General features: G+C 38.8%; 2 protein-coding genes across 3 annotated transcripts in view; both read left to right on the forward strand.

The window, feature by feature from the left end:
• Positions 1–4,605: 4,605 nt before the first annotated feature.
• pnx (posterior neuron-specific homeobox) lies at positions 4,606–5,330 on the forward strand. Its single transcript, XM_037979522.1, has 2 exons — positions 4,606–4,726; positions 4,933–5,330. Exons 1-2 carry the CDS (start codon positions 4,606–4,608, stop codon positions 5,328–5,330), a joined length of 519 nt encoding a protein of 172 aa, XP_037835450.1.
• Positions 5,331–13,606: 8,276 nt separating this feature from the next.
• The window catches only part of LOC119617662 (pollen-specific leucine-rich repeat extensin-like protein 1), a 7,809-nt gene continuing 4,148 nt past the window's right edge, over positions 13,607–17,267 (forward strand). Inside the window, exons 1-2 of one of the 2 annotated variants that reach the window (XM_037979433.1) lie at positions 13,607–13,827; positions 13,910–14,153. In XM_037979433.1, the coding sequence (XP_037835361.1) occupies positions 13,919–14,153 (235 nt within the window). In that variant the 5' untranslated portion in view covers positions 13,607–13,827; positions 13,910–13,918. Of the gene's footprint in view, positions 14,154–17,267 lie in introns of both variants that reach the window. The other variant, XM_037979432.1, reaches the window with a different exon arrangement.

Below are 17,267 nucleotides of genomic sequence, written 5' to 3' on the forward strand. Positions count from 1 at the left end.
TTTGCATTACTCTTTATCTTATTGATTTGTAATTCATAAAATGTTTGCAAACGTCTTGTTTCTGTTTTGTTTTGTTTTGTTTTGTTTTGTTTTGTTTTGTTTTGTTTTGTTTTGTTTTGTTTTGTTTTGTTTTGTTTTGTTTTGTTTTGTTTTGTTTTGTCAAAAACTTGCCTTAAGGGTTTTCCAAAGAATTTAAGTTTCGGATTAATTTCACAGAAAAGTCACACTCTGTGGCTGGAGGCGACTAACAGCCTAACAAACTCCATACATGATTGAATAATGAGTTTTACTCTTTGTATTACTACAGTCATTCTGTCACAGACATTTCAATTCGAAATTTGTAAAGGAATGGATAAAAAAAAACTGCTCCAACTGGTCTTTTCTATTGTTGATATGAGTATCAAAAATATTATTTTCCATGTTACTTTTGGTCAAACCTACAAAAAAGTGACTACAGAGGAACCAAAGAGCCACAGGTTGCAGACCCCTGGTTTATGCAGTGAATGCACTAATTTGCAATTTGAGACACCAATACCAAGTTCAGATGAAAATTAAAGGCCTAGAATTTATTAAAGGAATGCATATGCCTTTCATTTAAGAGTTTTAAACCAATTTGCCAAAACCATCTAGCATCTTATATTCAGACGTGCAGCTATCTTTTCTCTGCATCATCTTTGTTTACTGCCCTTCAGTGAAGAGCAATAAAAAGCTTTAGTCTATGTGAGACCACCCCGTGCCCCTCAGAGTTAATAAGACGTCTGTGGGGTCTTTCTGACACCAATAAAAACATGCTGAAGACAAAGAAAAGTGCGCTGGCAGACGTCGCACAAAGAAGCACCGGGATCCTGACGACCTCCTTGGGTGTTGTAGTAAACGCCCCAGAGTCGCTGTTAGGAAGATAATGGTTGTGTCCTCCTCCCCTTTCCTGTTCCAAAGAGGAGCCATCTGTGACGTCAGGATGAAGGTGTAGAAAGCCAGTGTCTGACTTTTCAACTTGTTATACATTTTTACTAAGTGAAATGTGCACTAGTTGTTTTTGTTACAGTTACATTTGACATTATAAAGGTAATACAGAAGTTACAAGTCTCAGCTTTGACTGGACCACATTCAGACCAGCAAAGAAATGACTGTGAGGGAAGAACAGGTCATTTAATATATACAAAAGTCACTGAACCTTTGAATCTCCTCAAAAGAGTTTCCATTGATTGAAACTTGAATGATTTTACTTTGACTGATGTGGCGTTTCCCACTTTAAAAAGTTAAGAGGTGACTGCAGTGGTGAGTTCAAATTGACACAAATCGTGTTTCAGATGGACGAGTTCAACTAGTCAAGTCTAATGCCGCCTTCGGATTACCTCTGAAGCAGGAACTTGTAACTGGGAATGATGCCGCTTTCAACATAAACGTGTTCCAGTTGTAACTTGGAAAACCAGTAGGAATTGTTTATAAGCTGTTATCCTCAGTAACCAGCATATTATTAGATTTACAAGCCAGTAAATCTGTTCATTCAAGCACAGTGGCAACATATTTTCTGAGGTATGTGTGTGATTGATTTACAGGGATTTAAACTGACAGAAGTGAAAATGAGAAGGTTATTACTGCAGCTGTAACTACTTTCTGCGCACAAGGCAGCCATGTTGGATCTTGAAGTTGGGATTGGTCAGGAATCTTTGCCTGTGTTGGAAATGTTCACTCACTCACTCATTCATAGCTTCTACTTCCTAGCTACTACTGAGCATGTACCTGGTGCAGACATGGAACTTTCTTGGTACATGCCCGGTACTTACCCGGTATGTAACAAGGTAAGTAGCTGGTACTTACTTCGTAGGTACTTGGTAAGAACAGGGTACTTCTCTGGTACCCCAGAAAGAAACTATTGGCTCTACATCTAAAACTGATTAATCTAATTCAAGATGTCTACCACAGCTAATCAACCTTACCAAACATAAAAATGACTCTAACCCAGACAGTTTCACAGATGTTGAGATAAAATGTTGTGTGGTAGAAGCTGAGAGTCATCTCATCACATACTCTGAGTGTTAAAAAAAGTTCTACAGTATTTGTTTAAAACCTTCACATGCGAGGCATGTAGGAATGAATCATCGAAGCAATGCACCTGCATGCCTTCGAGGATTCATTCATACATTTATATGATTATTCAAATCACCTCTCCCAGACTGTAATATGTACTTTCTGTGCATGTTTTGCCTGAGTGTGGTATTTGTGTAAAGGATAAAAGCATGTCAGTTACCTCATTAAAGACTTTACTATTTACATACACAATTTAGGAAATAAATATAACTTTTTACATTTTTTTGCTATTTAGCTTTTTCCTACTGGTTGATGAAACAGGCTTTTATGAACTGGCTAGCAGTCTTTTATAGAAAAAGTAATAGATAAAAGTACAAACATTTTTAGACTATAAACATTCTTTTGCTTTTTCTTCTTGTTTACGTGTTGATGTAGCATCTGCCCAGATTGTCTATTTTATGAGAAACACAGATTTAGATCAAGTTGAATTTTCAGTTTAAAACCAAATACCTTCAGTTTAAAATGAAACGACAACTGTTTTTGTAATTCAGACTTTGAAGAAATATTTTGTACACAGAGCAAATTTGAATATATATTTTGGGGTACCTCAGCATATTGTTCAGTGAAAGGTGAAAACAATGAAGTAAAAACAAGAACATACAATAAATCACTGTCTGAACAGTTGGTTTTCAGCTGTAAATTTTCTCAGTTAATCATTTCTTCCTGTACTTATCTTTTTTTTCCCTCTATCCATTCCTTCCCTGAGTTTACCCATAAACCCCTTGTCCTGGAAGACAAAGCCCAGGGTCAGAGAAGGTCAAGCCTATCACTGACATCTGCTAATTGTCCTTAAGGGCCGTCCTCTGCGGCCCCTTCAATGCCGGTTGCTCTGTAGGTATCTGTGGCTATAGGAGCACGGTGGCAGCTGCTACATTCAGGGACATTTACACCTCCCACCCACCACTCTCTCCATCAACCCTTACTATGCTGGATCTCTGTCACTCTCCGATTATTTGGAAGCTTTCACCACTAATGTGGGTTTAAAGATGGGGCATTACAGGAAATTGTCAAGTTAATGAGACTGCTGGAGACTCATGAAACCAATAAAATATTAAAGACCTAGCTTTCCTTGAAGGAATGCACATCACCTGCTGCCTTTAATGCTGGAGTTTTAAAGTAAGTTGACTCTGGGGGTGGCTCTCAGCTACTAACACACCAAATTTTAGCTCAATTTCTATAAAACTGGATGTGGAATTGACATATTTGTGTTTGCCAAGGTTGCTTAGATGGGAGTTTCACTAAAATGAATCCACTGACTCACGAGATGCTTTGCTAATGCTACAGACAAATGAACACACATAGCTCGCTTCTCAGCTTTCTCAGTTCAAAGCTTTCTTTTAAATTGAGAAAGCTCCTTGAATAAGAAGTGATAAGAAGTGAAACGTCCTGAGCTACAGAAAAGAAGTCCAGTTGTTTTAGTTTTTTTAAATCTTTTTTGGATGTACCATGTCCTGGATGACTGAAAATCCACATCAGCACACCGCTGAAGCAACACTCCACTGGTTTAAGGAGAAATAGTTAAATGTTAAAAAAAATGTTAGATGGACCAAGCTTATCCAGATGATGAATACTTTTTCAACCCATTGTTTTTCATGAGTGTTTGCTCAAAATTTTTTTTTAATGGATTAAAGATATATAATACACAAGAGACTCTGAGATGAAAGTACTTATTACTTGATTCCAAATATCTAAAGACAAGACAGCCAACATAATAAGATCCTGAAGTTCACTGACACAACAAATTAAACAAGTATTCCAAAGTATGTAGTATAAAAACGTATACAATATTGAATGGCTGACTTCCCGTTGGGTTGACCTGATAGGTTAAGAAGTGAGTCCAAAATGCTTTTTCTATAGTTTGTGGAATTTTTATTTCTTATTTTTTAAATGATACCAGATGTGATACAGTGCACCATTTTTAATGTGCAAAACCTAAAATATAAAACAGTTTCCCCATATAGTTTAAAGAGGATATTCACAGTGGTTGGTGCTCAAACATAAGAGTTTTTTTTGTTTTGTTTTTGTTTTTGTCCTCTGATCTGTTACAAAGATTTGATCTTTAAAATTATAAACATGTTAGGGATGATCAGATATTCAACAGCTCTAATAAAGTTGTCTGGGGCTCCTAATTAAACCTGCTCGCACAAATAGCTCTTTAGAAACCAGGACAGAAGGGAGGAAAAAGGCTCCACACTTTCCCGTTGATGAGTCTATAAATTAGCATCACAACCAGTGCTCACGTGTCCTATTTGCAAATAATTACAAGCTGATTCACAAAAGGCAACACGAAGGGAGAGAAAGAGGGCACATTTTGACCAGATGCCTGGTAATAAATGACACGTTCAAAGCCCCAATCACTCAGGGCCAAAGGGCCGTGGGTGGGGGGCCAATTGTTCCTGCAAGACGAATGACCCCTCTCCGAAGAAAATGTACATTTGAAAGAGAGGCACATGTATATAAACCAAGACCTGGCTCAGGCTTTCACTCTGCTACCTGCCTCCACGGCAAACAAACATGCAGCCAGCTGCAGCCAAACTTCCACAAATCCACAGAATATCGTTTTCTGTGGAGGATATCTTGGATCCAACTAAATTTACAGGGAAACTAATCTGTGCTGAGGATGCAGCAGACACAGGTGAGAGTTCAGACCACCAAAAAAAAACAGTCTAAATCCTTTTGGTGGTTTGCTGATGGCTGGAGATACAGAACAGCTCACAACCCGGAATGGATAAGGGGTAAAATGGATGGATGGATGGATGGATGGATGGATGGATGGATGGATGGATGGATGGATGGATGGATGGATGGGAGTTTTGCTCATGATTTATTGTTCTCCTCCAGGGGCTCATCCTTTCAAGACAGATCAGGCGCTGCATCCGGCAGCAGGTGAAAGCTGCGGCCCAAAGCGTCACGGTTCGGGGGTTAAAGGTCGTCGGCTGCGCACCGCCTTCACGCTGGAGCAGCTGCAGGTGCTGGAGCACAGCTTCCAGAGGTGCCGCTACCTGTCGGTGCTGGAGCGGCACTCCATCGCCTCGGCCCTGCGCCTGTCCGAGACCCAGGTCAAGATCTGGTTCCAGAACAGGCGCACCAAGTGGAAGAAGGAGCGCGTGCAGGGGAGGGAGGAGCGGCGGGACTCCACATCCGCGCCTCTCACGGACAGCCCTCTGTTCTGCCAGCTGCGCGCTCCTCTCCAGCTGTTTGCGCCGCTGCTCCTGCCTTATTGTCAGTATTACACATGATGCGTAAATGGGCACAGAGGGACAACATGGACAACAAAATTTAGGAGAAATCCTGAAGTGCCAAAATGGAAGTGAATTTAAATAGTAAGATGTGTTTTATATTTTCTAATAAAGCTTTAACTTATTTTGTATTTTTAGTGATTTGTTTAATACAGTAAATTCAACTAGAATGGTCCAAATAATGTTGGATAAAGTTTTTAACAAATGTTTTTATTACCCTAAAGTTTTTTTTATTTATGCGGGGCAAAGGCTTATATCAAGTGTTGCAGAACAATATCATGAAAATTGAGGCTGGTATAATTTATTTAACTCGTGACTGATGAAAGTGATCCAAAAAATGAATGTAAACCTGCAAACAAAAATATTTTCTTTAATTAAGGGTTTTACACTTCGTTCCATTTTGTTCTAATTGTTCTGAAAATATGCTTGAATGTATAACAAAGTCCATACAGCCCCTTTACACACACACACACACACACACACATACACACACTCACACGCACACTGGCAAAACCATTACCATCCCACCTTTGCATTTTAGCACCAGGCAATAAAAAAACTCATTACATTTTACAAAGTGAGTTATTGTGATCCTTAGTTTGCTAAATCAGCAAAAATAGTTGCTTTTTTATGTAAGCTAAAAGAGCTTAGCTATAATTGCTGTTTATTTGAACATTGCTCAGGAGGAAACTTTCCAATACTCTAACTCTTACAAATCCAAAACATCTATACTTTTTCACCATTTCTTTGTCATAAAGTTATTAAAAAGATGTTGCATTTTACAAAAGTAGCTATCATTGGGTAAAAATAAAAAACACAATGATAAAACTTCCTTTATCATCTAAAGTCATAGTTTTGACCAGATGATGGTACTAGAGGACAGAAAATGTAAGCAGGAATGTAAGTCTGCAGTCAGACATTTACATTCACTCAGAATGAGCATGAATGTCATTTTACTTTAAGGCTTAAAAATGACTTAATTCAACTGTTCTTTCTCTGGGGTAGAAAGATTAGGTAACACACAACTTAAATGATTTTTTAAAACAAAAAATTGTGTGCACAAGTTTGAATTTATTGTGGATATTCTCTGGTCAAAATTGCACAGAAAAGCTCAAATATACACTCCTAAAAATATTTTAATAAGTGGTGCAGGTGGTTCTAGAAAATCTTTAGAGATTTATTAACCTCTTGTTAGTGATCATGATTGACTGACTGCAGCTGGTAATTTCTCTTTGTCTGCATAAAAAGGTGTGACAGCACTCACTGGATACTCAGAACAACGAGAAGGTCCAAGAAACTCAGTGAGGATCTACAAACAAAAATTTTACACAAGTCTAAACAACTTCATGATCAACAGTTTGAATGATTGCACGTAAATTCAGGTACAAATGTAACCACTTTGCAAAGATCTGGAAAAAGATCCACACTGCCCCCTTTAGAAGAACGGAATTTGGTGAAAAGGAGGACTACCTCCAACTTCTTCAAATTTACTTTAAAACAATAGCTAGATGGTTGAAACCATCCACTTTAATAAAGGCAGACGAAGCATCTCAGACTTCTACAGTTGTTCAGAAATGAAGCCAAAATGTTCATTTTGGGAGTTTCTGCCATGTTGTATTTTTGGAGCCCGAGTCATGTGTGGTTGTACCTTTGATACAAAAGTCCCACCTACACATCCTCCCAGCTCACAAACAGGCAGTCTATATGTCAATCACATGCCACTTTTCTTTAAATCTCAAATGACCAATTATAACTGAACGTATGAGGGGGAAAAATGCACATTAAACATGCAGCAGGAAGGTAAGAGCTACACAAGCCAACAAAACTCAACAGTTGAAAAAAAAAAATAATCTAAAATGTATTTTTCTTCTTTTGTCAAGAAAATGTCCCATTCTTTTATTTCACACGTGTCAAACTTGTCATAGATGTGTTCTTGCTTTAAAACACCTGGTTTAAATAGATCACTTGTGGACATGTTTCTGGAGAACTTGATGATTTGGTGAGGAGGCAATTAAACCCTTTTTGTTTCAGGTGTGTTGGAGCAGAAAAACCTAAAACCTCCAGGACAGTGGAGCCTTGAGGCCTGGAGTTTGACACTCCTGCTTTACTTGAAGGGGAAAAGCTTAAGAATTGTACTACAGCCATCCACTAGAGGCCACTCACCCACAGCGGCTACAACTTGTGGCTTGTGGTCCTGTCTTGAGTCAAAGTGTGTCTCAGTGGTTGAAACTTGGACAGAGTTCAGCGTTCCAACGGGACAATGATCCCAAACACATCCAAAATGGCTTCTGATTGGATAAAGCTGCTAACATTAGGCTTCCAAAACCAGAACCAGGTCTGTGCCAAGAAACCAACCAATTTCAGCTCATTCTGCTAAAAAGAGTGGTCAAATATCAGCCAGAGTTATGTCAGAAGTTTATTGATGGATACAAAAAGCCTGTGGTCAAAGTGCAACTTGCTAAGAGACAGTTAACCAAGTATTTGTGTGGGAGGATGTATAAATCTGACCTAATGTGGTTTAGAGAGAATCCACAATAAGTTCAAACTTGTGCCCCTAATTCTTGTTTTTAAAAATCACTGAAGTTGTATGCTGTATAATCAATCCATCCTGGAAAAAGAACAATTCATGTAAATCATTAAAGCCTGAAATTATCATAACATTCATGCCCATGACTGGAACTACAGTACATGCAAGACACCACAGCGATCCATTAAGTTATGTGTCACAATAAAGTTCAAATATCCTTCTCAAGAAACATAAAACATGTTTCTGTTTGACTCCTGAAAACTATAACTGCATGTTCAAATCTCCATGCACTTCAGTCTGATCATTTGAGATGCATCAGAGTGGAGAGGCCACTGAAAGTGTTGCTATTTTTTAATCTAAAATCAGTCAGCACATCAGTCAAATTTCAAAGTGAAACTGCAAACAGGCCAAACTCTACGCCTGGCAACGAGTCGTTTGAACAAACTCATCATAAAAACCAACAATCCCTCTGCAGCACATCTGCACATCATCTGGCACATCCTCTCCTCCTCAGAAGTCCGTCGGTTCTTTAGCTATCCATCGTGAAGGATGTGACAAATCTTGGACGTTTCCTGTTTTAACGAATCATCTGATGGCTCTGCATTCCCGTTTGGAAATACAAAGATGGAAAAACAAATGCCCTGACCTGAGCGTTGGTCTTCGCATCGGATTTTTCAAAAGAAAGAGTCGCATGATGAATGCTTTCATGCCAGAATTTTAGAATAAGATCATCTTATGATAAGAAAAGATGACTTCTAGCCGCTTTGAAAATAACAGCAATTTCCTTTTCAGTGTATTGTGTTGTGAATAACTCAGCTTAATATCTGTAAAATTGACTGAATTATAATCTCTTTTGTGTTGGCTGTTGTTGATTAGTTGAATATTGCATTACAATTCAAGCAGTGACTCATGAATTAGACACTCACACACAGACAAGAGCTAAAAACATCTCCATCCCCCGTAAACAGATGATATAATGTTATCAGTTGCTTATGTTGGGATTATTTTGCACACAAAGGATCGTTGGAGCAGAGATTAAAGACATTTCGGTCACTGAGCAATTGGAAACAGATGGGAGGAAACCAAGCAGATGAAGGGAGAGAAAGCTGGTTTCTGACACACAGCTGGGAAATAAATCTGAAACCCAAAGGAAAGCAGAAAATGGGTTTTCCTGGAATCGTCTGGATGACAGGTGACATCCGGCAGAGGCTCTTCTTTCTGTCAGATTTTATCACTGACATGACAGCTGCTGTACAGTGAGATGATGCTTCACCTGTGTCTCTCACTTCCTGAGAGCACTCTTATTAAGACAGGCAGAGAGAAAGTAAACAGTCACTGTGCTTAAACTCTAAGTTCTACTGAAAACCAAACCCATCACTGCATGTAGCAGAAGCATCTGGTCGTCACATTCAATATATACAATTTACATTCTCACAGTGTTTTATGTTAAAAAGACCTTTCACTTCCTGTCTGGATGGAAGAGAATAAAAATAAATAAATTTTAGATGAGCGTAGTCTAGGGAAATTTGAGAGAAAGCCTAAGTATGACAGGTGTGACATCTTAAAAACACAAAAATCGGCTAGAATTCAGACAATTTTACAGATATTGACCTAAAATCTAATGTAGCTGAGATTTATCCCCAGCATAAAGTCTGAGTGCTAACAGATTGCATAAAATCTTTGTTTAAAAATTTACCATTAACTAGTTAGGTTCAACTTTATTTGTCTTTTAACAATATAGCTCATGCAGCACTGGATGGATTTTAATGAAACTTTCAGGGAATAATCATTTGGTGTACATCTACAACTAATTATCTTTTGGAGCTAACCTGATTCAAGATGGCCACCACAGCCTATTGACCTTAGAAAACATGAGAATGGCTACGAATCAGTTAATTTTACAAATAATACACTAAGATTAGTTGTTGTTGCAGCTGAGAGTCATTGACAACACATACTCCAAGTACTACTCATTGAGCAAGATTTTTTGCCTAAACTTTAGCATTAATTGTTGGAGTCAATTCTGTCTGTTAGCAAAATATCACATGAACCACTTGGCAGACTTTAATTAAACTTTGAGAAAATAATTTTGGGGCATACATTGACAATTGATTAACTTTTGGAGTTAGTGCAATTAAAGATAGACACCACAGGTAATGGCTTAAATTCAGTCAGTTTTACAGCTGTTGAACTAAAGTTTGATGTGTCATTGTAAAGAGTCAGTCAAAACACATACTATGAGGATGCCTTTTGGTGATATCACATAAAATCATACATAATGGTATTTTCAAGGTTTGACTAAAATAACATTTCTCAGCATAAGATGGTTTTATTCTAAAACTCTGACAAAAAAAGTGGCGGGTGATACACATTTCTTCAAGGAATGCTAGGCCTTTAATTGATAACAACCTTAATGAACATATAAACTATGATTTTCAACAAATTTTCTGTAATGTGCAGAAAAAAACCTCTTTGAGGTTTCATAGCACAGTGTAAAACACAACAGCCGGCATTTTATCTTTTTTTTATAATTAGATTACTATGAAGTAAATATTTGTAAAAATTAGAGAGACGTATTTCCATTAATTTACTTAAAAATACCTGGGGTCTTTCTGGGTGCAGTTTGTATGTCTCCCCGTGCTGGGTACTCCGGTTTACTCCTACAGATCAAAAACATGCATTTTAGGTTAACTGGTAATTCTGAATTGTTCTTAGCTGTGAGTGAGAGCGTGAATGGGTTTGTCTCGTTTGTCTCTATGTGTCCCTGTGATGGACTTGCGGCCTGTCCTCTCACACAGTGATGGCTGGAGATAGACACCAGCTCCTGTGACAAGAAAGAAAGAAAGAAAGAAAGAAAGAAAGAAAGAAAGAAAGAAAGAAAGAAAGAAAGAAAGAAAGAAAGAAAGAAAGAAAGAAAGAAAGAAAGAAAGAAAGAAAGAAAGAAAGAAAGAAAGAAAGAAAGAAAGAAAGAAAGAAAGAAAGATAATGTTGATATATTTTGTTTTTGGCAATTAAAATCAGGTTGTGCGCTAATAAACAAATATATTAACTCACATGATAAAGTTACTTAAGTCTAAAGGAAAAATAATTATGTCTCTACTAAAATAATGAATAATTTTGTAAAAAGTTCTTGTTTTATCCAAAATCAGCATAGATGACTGGGAAACAGCAGCATCAGTGCTTTACAAATGTACATCACTATTCAGTTTGACATTTCAGGTGTACTTTCTGACCATGTCAGGCTCCAACATCATTGTGCAAATAAACAGTTCTTCTGTTCAGGATCTGTTGTATTTTAGGCAGCAGGAAGTGCAGTTGGTTTAAATTTCCTGAGTTTCCTAAGTTTAGCTGTGCAGATGTTTTACGTTGTCCAGAAAGAAAACTGGTTTTCATCTAGTGAAAATGAGACGAGTCCGTATGAAAGAATGTTGCCCTGCTGACTTTAACATGACTCAGATCATTTACTCAGGAGTAAACCCTCACATCTGGCAACTGTTGTTCTGCACGAGGTAACATCTGGTGACCCTTCAGTGACCAAAATGCAGAAGCACAATCCAAATGTGCTCAATCTTCTCATCTGTAAAGTGACTTAAGTCCACATCTTTCTAAAAATCTGATAATGCTTTAATGTAATTTCCTCTGCATGGGAACGTTTCATGGAGTTCAACAACTGATCCTCGTCCAGAAACAAGTTTCTGTGTAGAGTCTGAACTGCTGAGCAGGTCAACACTGACCGTGAGGATGTGTTTCGTCGTGGAGTGAGGGGTGGCAGACGAGCTGGAGCCATCATGCTTACTGAACAGAATCTGTACACGGGTCAGTCTCCATCAGCAGCAGCAAGGAGGCATCTGGAAGATAAGACTTTTTAAGGAATGTACTGTGTAAATACAATATACATAGTGTGTATTGCCGCCAGTATTAGATAATTGGTCTAAATATTTATGTATTCAGATTATTCAGAACAGGTAGAAATTAACAACATTTGAAATTAATTAGAAAAATATTCAAATCAACTTTCTTCTGATGGGAGTTAGAAGCTTCTCTCATTGGCTTCCTGTAAAATTCAGAGTAGAATTGAAAATCTTCCTTCTAACATACAAAGCTCTCAACAACCAAGCTCCATCTTATATTAAGGTTCTTCTTGTTCCAAATCTTCCCAACACTTCCCTCTCAGACTGCAGGTTTACTTGTGGTTCCTAGAGTTTCTTGTGGAACCAACTTCCAGTTTCTGTCAATGAGGCTGACACCCTGTATACTTTTAAGACTAGACTCAAGACTTTCCTTTTTGATAAATCCCATAGTTAGGGTTGGCTTGGGTTTCCTGAGTTATTCCTTAAGCTTGTTACATGCTGTGCAAGAACCAAGACATTTGTTTGTTTCCTCAACCAGTCAAGAACAAAAACACGGTTTGTTTTGGCCAGAACCTTTCATACTTCATGGGACATTCAAAGGGCAGAACTTCTGAGGAATCCTCACAGGGTCCTCCCACTGCATCGTCACTCTTTTGTCTGCACACAGTGATTGGCATTGGTGTTATACACAGCAGATTTTCCTACTTCCTCACTGCCTCAGCCAGCTGCTCCTCAGAACTATCTATTGTACAACATTATGAAACGGCAGAAAAACTTGAATGTGAACATTTTCGCTTTAAGTTAAGGCGCCCACTTCAGATTTCTGACCAATTATAAAATAGATCTTGGACATTAATGAGAAAAAAATTCTGAGCAGATCATGAGTCGAGAACATGCTGCAAAAACTCCCAAACCAGGGATGCGAGGCAAACAATGACATCAGTCTTTTCTCGCAGCTCGGGGTGTGAGAACAAATTTCTTGCTTCTTGTGAAGCATCCTTTAGTTCTGCTGCTTTAGACTTAGACTGCTGGGAGACAAATTGACCACATTTCCTCACTCTGCTATCTTTACTCTCTCTACTCTTCATGTTGACACATTCAGTTACTGCTGTCTTTAACCTGTGTTTTGTTTGTTTGTTTTGCTCTCATAAGACCAATCCATCTGTGTCCCTATCCTGTCCTCTTAACCTCCAGCCGGTCGAGGCAGCTGGCCGCCCATCCTGAATCCGATTCTGCTGGAGGTTTTTTTTCCTGTTCAAAGGGAGTCTTTCCTTTCCACTGTCGCCAGCGTGCTGAAACAAAGCGAAGAGTCAGCACATTCTCCTTTTGCTTCTTTTACTAAACAGTATTTCCTTTAATGTGTTGTATTATAATTGGAATGAACTGGGTGTAATTGGTCTGAATTTGGACTTGTTTTTTTCTTTGTACAGTGTCATGAGCTGACTTCTGTTCGTCAGTGGGTGCTTCATAACTAAACTGAATTGAACTGAATTGAGTTATACATCATCTGTTGGAGACAGAGTTACTTTAGCCACTTCATGCTTGAACCAAAAAGCTAACACAGTATTGTAGGTTTTAAAAGTAACAGTTTCACTTTGAACTGTAATCGTATTGAAAATAGCTAAATTTATTCTCCTTCCCTACATTAAGTATGAATAATTGCTTTTTTATGTTGCAGTCAGATGATGTGCTCTGATTCCATCTAAGACATACGAGTTGAATTTTTCATTGTTGCTCCAGCTGTTTTGTGAAGTAGAACTTCACTTTTTTAGGGTTTCCCCCCCGTCTTTCACAGGAATGTCCAATGGAAGATGCTCCTCCCCTCTGCACAGAGATGTGCGAGGGGAGAGGAGGGGTGAGGAGCCATGAGGGATAAGAAAGGGGAGAAAGAAGAGTGTTGAAAGGGAGAAGGAGGGAGCCAGGAGGAGGTGTGCGCTCTAGACAGATGCAGCTCGAAACCAGCAGGCTGCTTTAAAACCTCCAGCTCTCAGTGTTTTCTTCCTCTGCCTGTCCTGACTCCCGCAAGAGAGAAGGAAGCTCTTCAGACTTCCTCAGACTCGTCTCTTTCATGTCCACATCTTTTTAAAGTCAGGAGACAGACGTCTTTCTGCATCTGCAGGTCAGATGTTGAGTTATTTTCGCAGCTAGTTTGAGATTCACAGCTTTTCCTGGAGTACATCTGCTCCGCTCTGTCCTTTCAGTTTGAAGAAATGAGGTCTGAGCTGCTGGTCGTCTGGGTCGGGGCCACCCTTTGCTGTGCTCTGATCTGTGCTGAAGAACATGTGGAGGAGAAGCAGCTTTCCACTGACCGGGCCGGGATGAGAGAAGCCAGAGGACTGGTCAAACATAGGAGACTAGAGGACACTGAGGATGAGCCAGCTGAAGTTAAAGAAGAGGAAAAGGCAAAACCAAAGAAAAAGAAAACACCTGAGGAAATCGAAGCAGGTAAGTATAGGATCCTGCAAACAATTTGCAAACTGTGAAGAGGGGGGATATTCTAGACCTTTTCCTGGCCTCTGCTGCTGCTGCTCGCCTCCAGCGAGTCCAGAGATTTCTTCTGCTCAGTCAGTTTTCTGATTTCTGTTTTCCAAAGCCAGAGCAGCAGCAGAGGAGCTGGGGGGAGTTTTGTTTTGATGAAAAGGATCAGTGATTCAGAGATGACAGGGCAGAAGCTCGCTGTGATTCGATGTGTGGTCCAACGTCTCTCCGGCAGTCTGTCTCACCGCAGTGATCTGCTTTCTGTGCCAGGAGCATGAGGGCGCTTGCATGGTAAAGGTTTTAGGAGCTTGTTCGGGAGAAAATGAGCCTCTGTAGTGAGAGAGCCCATCTGTGGAAAAAACACAAAGCACGAGCAACAGCAGGAAAAGTTTCCACTACAGTTTTCCATAAGTGAGCAGAGAGGATTTATGAGAGGTACTGCTAATGTAAAAGAACTCATGTCCTGACTTTCCACTGCATGAAGCAAAAACTGCAGCTCTGACAGTCTGGGAGACCTTGATTACATAAAAATCCACAAGAAAAGGCAACAAACAACTAATAAAATTACATCTGTCATGCTTTGTAGAGCAAAAACACAAGAGAACCAAGATGCTTGTGTGAAAACTGTTGCTGTTCCTGTGCACTGATGTTTGGCTTGTCAACAACAACTGGATGGACTGATTTGGCTGAAGGTTTTGGCCACAATGCTGTTATTGACTTGCTGCTTCTCAGTAAAGCTCGAGCCTTATTTGATCCAGATGGTTTATATTTTTTGATAAAAGTCAGGTTAATAATCTACTCACAGCAAGAGAAAGGTCAGTGCATGCTTTCAGGCATTTTTATTCGTCACATTAGTTTAATTCAAAATAGTTTACCAAGATTAAAGGTTTTTGCTGACTTGCATATCCTAGGCAAGACAACAAATTAAATCTAGTAGTGCACTGAAATGCAAAGGAGCATAATCCCAAGCATGATAAAAAGCAACCATGTAAATTCTGATGTTTGAAGTGTCCACTATCAAACAGAAGACCCTATCAGTCACTTGTATCAAATCACATTTGAAGCTGAGTTCGGGATCACTGTCCAGAAATGTCAGACAGATGGCCTCACATTTGAACACACAGAGCAGTTTATGGTTGCCTCAGTGGCGAGGAGCTGCCTGGAACTTATGGCTCCAAAACAAGCTCAAATCATCACCTTTCAACCTCCGTGCTTGACATCCACATTCGATGACCCTTCAGGCTTGTGTGTCTGACAAAACAGAACAAGATGTGCTTTAGTTTGGATGTGGAGCATAAATCAAATAACTTTCTTATCAATAACAGCCCATTTTTCATTGGACCTTTCTACATGCTGTTTTCTGTTAAATAGGGGGGGGGGGGTAAAATGGTACATTCATTTTTATTTCACACAATGTCTGAACCTAATAAAAACATGTTATCAAAAGATTAATAAAATAAATACCGAAAACCCTTAGAAAGCAATGTAAAGTGTCTACATTGCACATATACAGTAACTAGCAGGTTGTCAATGAGTGACTGGTGTGTTTAAGCACAGGTGGCGCATTAGGACGACAAGCAGCTCTCTGTGCCCACGTTCAAGTCTGATGATAGTTGTAATGCAGCTGGATTAAAAACTGAGAGCCTTTTGAAGAGCTCTTCTCTGTAATACTCCCTGTGCCACTTTGTTAAACCTCCTGTTTAATACTTTCAAGTTTATACCCCAGTATATCATCAGACTCTGGAGTGGGTGGAACCAAATTTCAGCTCAGCTCAGCACAGCTTGAGTCCAGAGGCTCTGAGGTTAGCGTTTACTTAGGCAGATAAGACATTTTCTGTTAACTCAGTCTAGTTTAAGTCATTATTGTCTGCTTGATTTCCAGTTTTGTTTGCAATTTCAGTCAGCAGTTTGGATTTCACCTGATTCCAGTACCAGGTTTTGTTTTAACAAATCAGTGGGAGTTGTGTGGAGTCAGCTTTCAGTTCATGGGTTGAATAATTTATTTAAGTGCTCGCAAAATTAAAATTAATTTGTCAACTTCATTCTATTCAGAGACATTTTTTTTCCCCTTTGGGGGTGGGCGTAGAAGGGTCTTCTGAAACACACCCAGGACAAAATGCTTCAACCTTGTGTAGCAGTTTTCCATATTTTTCAAGCATGCGTTTTATGTTTTGTTTAGTTTTGTACAGGATTTTGGCTGTTGCATTTAATCAGTCTCTGAGCTGTCAACACATAGAAGCTGGTAGCAATTACAGTAAGTACACTGTAGTAAAGTCACTCCCAGAGCCGTGTAAAGTGTTTTGTTCCAGGGAAGCACCAATGCTCCAAAGACAAACAGCTTTATGTATTTTACAAGTATTTAATGTTGACAGAAACTAAAAAAAAAAAAGGACTGTCACTTATTGTTCTGATTTTAAGGACAATTCAAAGCAGGCCTTCCTCCTGTAGTAGCCTTCATGTTGCTGGAGACCTAACAAAGCAGCTCTCTAAAATAACCACCCTTAATGATTTTGTGTATTGCATTAACACCATTTGGTCAAATGGAAGCAAGTCATCCTCAGTGTCATTTGTTTAACCTGCCAAAAGAGCACTGTGTGATGCTAAGAGTGAAAATAGGCTGAATTTGCTCTAATGGTCATTTATTTCATTGTATTTTATTTATTGATATCTTGGGTTGGACTTAAATTTTTGCAAATAGAACAAACATCTTGCAAATGTGTCTGTTGATAGTTAATTTTAAACATGCACTAATGTCTACACTCAAAACAAAATTATCAGTACACAGTTGACCAAAGAGTTACAAAATACTATCAACTGTCCATATAGTTTAAAAGTGATCAATTTTACAGCTTTTACTGTGCAATCAGAGAAAAGTTTTAACATCATTGTATCTGTTCACCCTTCAATTTTCTGCTGAATAGGCTTGAAGCTTGGCTCTACAGGTGCTGGTCATAAAATTAGAATATCATAAAAAAGTAGATTGATTTCAGTAATTCCATTTAAAAAGTGAAACTTGTATATTATATTCATACATTACATACAAACTCATATATTTCAAATGTTTATTTCATTTAATTTTGA

This window comes from Kryptolebias marmoratus, linkage group LG14 (assembly GCF_001649575.2).
Source record: "Kryptolebias marmoratus isolate JLee-2015 linkage group LG14, ASM164957v2, whole genome shotgun sequence".
Lineage (NCBI taxonomy): Eukaryota > Metazoa > Chordata > Actinopteri > Cyprinodontiformes > Rivulidae > Kryptolebias > Kryptolebias marmoratus.